This window comes from Vollenhovia emeryi, unplaced genomic scaffold (genome assembly GCF_000949405.1).
Source record: "Vollenhovia emeryi isolate VEMERY1.0 unplaced genomic scaffold, V.emery_V1.0 DF939290.1, whole genome shotgun sequence".
Classification (NCBI taxonomy): Eukaryota; Metazoa; Arthropoda; class Insecta; order Hymenoptera; family Formicidae; genus Vollenhovia; species Vollenhovia emeryi.
Window position 1 is genome coordinate 1 of NW_011967076.1, and position 6,550 is coordinate 6,550.

At 36.7% G+C, this 6,550-nt stretch overlaps 1 protein-coding gene across 1 annotated transcript; it reads left to right on the plus strand.

Annotated features, from left to right (window-relative positions):
* The first annotated feature begins 665 nt into the window (after positions 1 to 665).
* On the plus strand, positions 666 to 5,806 carry LOC105559094 (N-acetyltransferase 10). The gene is made up of 17 exons (XM_012007154.1): positions 666 to 918; positions 1,170 to 1,433; positions 1,515 to 1,673; positions 1,742 to 1,978; positions 2,056 to 2,260; positions 2,349 to 2,470; positions 2,637 to 2,773; positions 2,841 to 3,128; positions 3,208 to 3,289; positions 3,380 to 3,496; positions 3,733 to 3,909; positions 3,988 to 4,135; positions 4,261 to 4,405; positions 4,477 to 4,685; positions 4,954 to 5,126; positions 5,214 to 5,462; positions 5,542 to 5,806. The coding sequence occupies exons 1-17, from the start codon at positions 811 to 813 to the stop codon at positions 5,764 to 5,766; spliced, it is 3,045 nt and encodes a 1,014-aa protein (XP_011862544.1). The 5' UTR covers positions 666 to 810; the 3' UTR covers positions 5,767 to 5,806.
* Positions 5,807 to 6,550: the final 744 nt, after the last annotated feature.

Consider the following 6,550-nt stretch of genomic DNA (forward strand, 5'->3'; position numbering starts at 1 on the left):
TCAATAATTTGTTGAGAAATCATTGAAGCCCTAATAGTTTTCAATAATTTGTTGAGAAATTATTGAAGCCCTAATACTTTTAAATAATTTCTAATAAATACAGTATAATGTATCTTCAAATATCATTCATCGTTGCAGCAATACATTTTCAGTAGGCAGTTTTGCAACATAATGCTTGCGTTCGTTTTCTCCCACCGGGAGCAGAAACTATACTGAAACTCTATAGTTCAGGTCGCGTAAATTATAGACTTTCGGTATAGTTTATGCTCCCAGTGGGAGAAAACGAACGCAGGCAATCCGTTCAAATTTCCTATTTCCTGGTTACTTTTAGTGGTGGTACCACTGCTTACACAATTCGACGTGACAGCAAGAGAGAGAAACGAATTTAGAGAAAGAAAGAACACCAATTGAGCACACCATGGATGTGTTCGAAAATGGATTTAGTTACTGCCAGTGAAAACAGTATAGTTGGTAGCAATGAAAATTACTGGTGCTGCGTTTTTCGCACGCCAGTAAAGTCAGTATGGCTGGGAAATTGACCAATCACAGTTCATTATTCGACTTACGACATCCAATGTAGACCCAGCCTTACTGACTTTACTGGCGTGCGAAAAACGCAGCACCAGTAATTTTCATTGCTACCAACTATACTGTTTTCACTGGCAGTAACTAAATCCATTTTCGAACACATCCCATGTAATCCTTCCACCATGCGCTCGACGGCCCACTTGTGGGTTGCACGAGGTCTCTGGCTGGCGTGATTTTGAAAGATTTTACGGTGCGTCGTTCAGACGCGACACTCCGGTTGAAATGGTTCGTAAAAAGATTGACAATCGGATACGAGTTTTGATAGAGAATGGCGTCACTGTGGGACACAGGACGATATTCGCCATTGTCGGCGAGAAAGCAAAGGACCAGGTGAACGAGCGAAAACACGTGGACGACGTGCCTTGGCAGTCCGAATACTCCGAATAGTTTCTTGTTTTTCACTTAATCTCAACAATAAATATGATATGGATCGAGAAATTCTTTAAGAATTTAATTTCCTATTTTAAAGAATTTATGAAAATTCCTAAAGTACATTCACTGATTGTTAACATAGTTATTGAAATGTTTAGGTTTCAAGTTTTAGAATGTACCCTCTTTAATACATTTAAAAAATCTTTCAGGTGGTGTTGCTGCACCATATGTTATCCAAGACTGTTGTCAAAGCTAGACCCTCTGTGCTGTGGTGCTACAAGAAGGACCTAGGCTTTAGTAGCCACCGGAAGAAACGAATGAAATCGTTGCAAAAGAAAGTCAAGTCCGGAAAATTGGACTTTGGCGAGGACGACCCGTTTGAGTTATTTGTTATCTCAACCAATATTCGCTATTGTTACTATAACGACACGCACAAAATATTAGGTAACACGTATGGCATGTGTGTATTACAGGTGTGTATATATATTTTGTTAAGTTTCATGTCCTATCAATCTAGATTCACAGTTTTGCCACGATACCACATTTAATTTCAGGATTTTGAAGCAATCACGCCAAACTTATTGGCGCGGACCATCGAAACCATAGAGGGTGGTGGAATAATTGTATTTTTACTACAGTCTATGAACTCCCTGAAGCAGTTGTATACGATGAACATGGACGTTCATCAGAGATTTCGCACGGAAGCTCACAAGGCAATAATATAACGTAATTTCTAAAATTTGAAATTTATCATAATCTCATTTGTTTTCTATCCATTTAGGACGTAGTGTGTCGATTTAACGAAAGATTTTTGCTGTCACTGGCTTCGTGCACTCGATGCTTGGTAGTTGACGACCAGCTGAATGTGTTGCCCATTTCGTCTCACAATCTAAAGATAGAACCTGTGCACAAGCCGACCGTTTCGGAGGAACAGTCGAATTTGGACACTTTAAAGGAGAGTCTGCAGGACACTCAACCTGTATCTGCGTTAATTAATTGCTGCAAAACTGTCGACCAGGTAAAGTGATGTGAGAATGAATTAATCATGGAATAAGATTGTTAAATGTCTTCTGACTTTGTGCACAATATTTCCAGGCGAAGGCGGTCCTTAAATTTATCGAGTGCATCTCCGAGAAAACTTTGAGGTCTACCGTATCGCTGACCGCAGCCAGAGGACGCGGAAAATCCGCTGCGTTGGGTCTCGCCATCGCCGGAGCCGTTACCTTTGGATACTCTAACATATACATCTCGAGTCCCAGCCCAGAAAACTTGAACACTCTCTTTGAATTTGTCTTCAAGGGTAAGTTTACTGGGCTAACCGTCGCGATGTCGTTTTACAAGTGCGAGAAATCATTAACACGTATAAAATATGATTTGTATGCTCATAGGATTTGATGCGCTCGGATACCAGGAGCATCTCGACTACGGTTTAGTGCAGTCCACGAATCCAGAGTTCAACAAGGCTACTGTACGCGTAAATGTGTTCCGAGATCATCGTCAAACAATTCAGGTATGTAATTTCATTTAAGAGCTACAATTGTTTTATATACGTAAGCATTTTTTAATGTAAAATATCCATACGATTTTCTTTTAATCCACAACGACATATCCGGTCATTTTTTGCAGTACTACGAATTAATAGTACATTATTTTATTTCGTTCTTTTTTTTGCATAGTATATACATCCGAAAGACACCCACAAATTAAATCAAGCAGAGTTGCTTGTGATCGACGAAGCAGCAGCAATTCCGTTACCCTACGTCAAAGCGATGCTTGGGCCTTACCTAATATTCCTCGCATCAACTATAAATGGGTAAAGCATTCAGACTTTTCTGAAGCATCGAAAAGTTATCTGCTCTCTCACGCGTTTATATTTGTAGGTACGAAGGCACGGGTCGGTCTTTGTCACTGAAATTGCTGCAGCAACTGAGGACGCAGACTGCTGGGTCAAATAGCCACTGTGGGAAAAACGAAAAGGAGCAAAACGAGAAAACTCTTATCGGGAGACAATTGCACGAACTCACTCTCGACGAATCGATACGTTATAAGCCGGGCGATTCCGCGGAACAATGGCTGTGCGACTTACTTTGCCTGAATGTTACAACACACGCATCTATCCTTTCCGGATGTCCCCCTCCCGATATATGCCAGTTATACTATATAAATAGGTATTTTTTAATAATACAAAATAATCTTGCAAATATTCATAATTTGTAAAATTTATATATACTCGTAATTTTTTCCCAGAGATACATTGTTCTCTTATCACAAGGCTTCTGAACTGTTTCTGCAAAGATTGGTTTCTCTGTATGTTGCATCGCATTATAAAGTACGTACTGCATTTTTCTTTAACTTAAAAATAGGTTTTTGTAACTAAAATTATATGTTATTAACTTGAGCATCTATTAATATATTTTAGAATACCCCCAATGATTTACAAATGATGTCTGACGCACCTGCGCATCATCTATTCTGTCTCTTAGGACCTGTGGATTCTAATAAAAAGACTTTACCCGAAATATTAGTAGTTCTTCAAGTAAGTATAACTCCAGGAAACTTAATTCTAGCTGTATCTCATCTTATAAATAGTCCAAATGACGTTCGGATATTTTACATTTCATTGAAAATTGAATGCAAAATTAAATATTAGAAAGTCAATAATTTTTTAGAACACAATTCCTGATTTGCTTCTAATTATTTTATAATTGAACTGCATAATGTTCTATGTGTGAGAAATATATTCTTAATACAAATTTATTTTTCAATGTACAGATATGCTTGGAGGGCCAAGTTAGCAAATCTAGCATAAACGACGGTCTCGCGCGAGGTCGCAGGGCAGCGGGCGATTTAATACCATGGACGATTGCTCAGCAATATCAAGATGAAGATTTTCCACTATTGTCCGGCGCGCGTGTTGTTAGGATTGCCACGCATCCCGATTATCAAGGGGTATATATTTCTCCTTTAAAACTTGTTGACTTGTTTTAAAAATTTACATGAATTTGCTGAAGGAACAATAAATTACAGATGGGCTATGGTAGCCGCGCGTTGCAGCTATTGAAGCAATACTACGAGATGAAAATGCCCAATGTCAACGAAAGCGTTGTACAAGAGCCAATGACGGAAATAAAAAATGTTTCCGATAAAGCGGTCGGTTTGTTAGAAGAAACTATCGGTAATATGCGTGTCTGTTCATCGACAGATTACAGATACTTTCTATATAAAAATTCCTCTTTACGTAAAATTAGTTTTCAAAAATATGATTTACAGTAATTTACAATTATTTGTAACTACTTGTAGAACCTCGCAGTTCGCTGCCACCACTTCTGTTGAAGTTGAGCGAGAGACATCCAGAACATCTGGATTACATCGGAGTGTCTTTCGGAGTTACCGAGCATCTACTGAAATTCTGGAAACGGGTCAATTTCGTACCTGTATATTTAAGGTGTGTACATGTGTGTGTAAACACCAAAGTGATAAGGTTAACTGGTCTCAAACATGTGCGATTTTTTTTAGACAAACAGCGAACGATATAACTGGAGAGCATTCTTGCATAATGCTTTGTAAAATTAACGCCGAACAAGACAACAATAAGTGGCTACAGGCTTATTGGAGCGATTTCTGCCGGCGATTCTTAAGTCTACTCTCGTATCCGTTCAACACCTACACAGCGTCACTTGCATTGAGCATATTAATTAACAAGACAATATCCTTGGAATCTGTTAGTAAGTGTATTGTACCGTTAATTATTATTCGTGTATCTTATAACATTAACAGTAGTAATAATAATTGATATGGATTTCTGAAACCATTCACTCTTCTCTCGAACTTGAATTTTCCAATTAATCATTCATAAAATCGTCGGCATATCGTCGGTCGCACTAATGTATACATATATTAGAAAATTAATTTCTCTACTCATGTGTCACGAGATTAATTTCAATTAACATATTAATTATTTATTATACACATCTAAATTTATATCTGTTTCAGCATTAAATAAGGAAACACTGAATGTTTATTTTACATCGTACGATCTGAAACGTTTACAAATGTACAGTAACAACATGGCGGATTATCATTTGATTATGGACTTGGTGCCATCGTTAGCACGTCTGTATTTTTTAAATATGATGGGAGGTACTCATTTCTCACCAGCGCAATCGGTAAGATAGTCTGGATATTCTCGATATTTTTATTTGTACTCTAAAAATATTTATTGTTTCTATATAACAGTACGCAATAATTTTTAGGCGATTCTACTTGGGTTGGGCTTGCAACATAAAACCGTCGATAAATTGGCAGAAGAATTGAATCTACCGTCTTCGCAGTTGCTCGGTCTATTCAATCGAATAATACGTAAATCAATTCAATATTTCGACAGAATCGCGGAAAAATACGTCGAGAGCACTATGTTGACCAAAGAATCGATTAACGAAGAAGTAAAACTAAATCCTCTAGGTGGACAAAGTTTACACGAAGAATTAGAAAATGCAGCTAAGGTTTGTACTGTTTTGCCTAATTTATTCTCTATTTCCTACTTATATAACACACGTGAAAATAACATCTTATATATTGTAGGAATTAAAAATTAAACAAAAAGCAGAATTAGAGAGATTGAAGAAGGAAAATTTGGACCAATATGCTATTAAGGGATCGGAAGCAGAATGGACCAGTGCACTCTCCGGCAAGCAAAATAAAAATCTTATCTCTATAAAGACCGGCGAAAAGAGAGCGTCAGGAGGAGACGATATCAAGCAAGAATCTGAGAAAAAACGCATCAAGAAGAAAAAGAGACGTACATAAATTATGTATAGTACAAAATGAATAAATGATTAACAGGTTTATAAAATAATTTTAAAAGTCTACCGATAATAAATTTATATTTGTTTAAAAAATTATAATTAGAAAAATATACATTTTGTAGATTTAACAAACATCACAGATTTTTCCTTATAAATTAAATGAACAAAAGAACGAGTGACTCGTCACAAGTCACTCGTTCTTTTGTTCATTTAATTTCTAAGGAAAAATCTGTGATGTTTGTTAAATCAAAATACAAAATTTATATTTTGTTTCCGCGATTATATATTTACTGGGGTTATACTGTGGTAGGGGCTTTTGTTTCACGTTCGCGCCGATCCGTACCACAGTATAACTAGAGTCCCTGTAGTAAAGGTGCCTTTTCACGCGTCGCTCGTCGCTGGATTTCTCGGTACATGATTGGCCGTCATTACTTTTGTCGCTGGTAACTCTGTTGATCTATGAAAAAAGTTCAAGCGATATTTTGTAACCTCAAAGTTGTGAAATATTTATATCTTGAAAGGTGTTTAGTGAAAGGTGAATTTCAAAATTTAGTTTAATCTGTTATTGATAATTATTATGTTCAATTTTTGGAAAATTTGGAATTTTGTAAAAGTATTTAGGTTTTGAGAAGTAAAAATTAAGAAGTTATTAATAACATACGGTGACTCTTTTTCACATAAGAAATTTGTATATCCAGCCATACAAGAATGAGAAGCAATTTTATTAAAATTGCATTCGCTTTTGCATAAGCCGCACAATACAACTTTTGGCACTACTGTAGTCT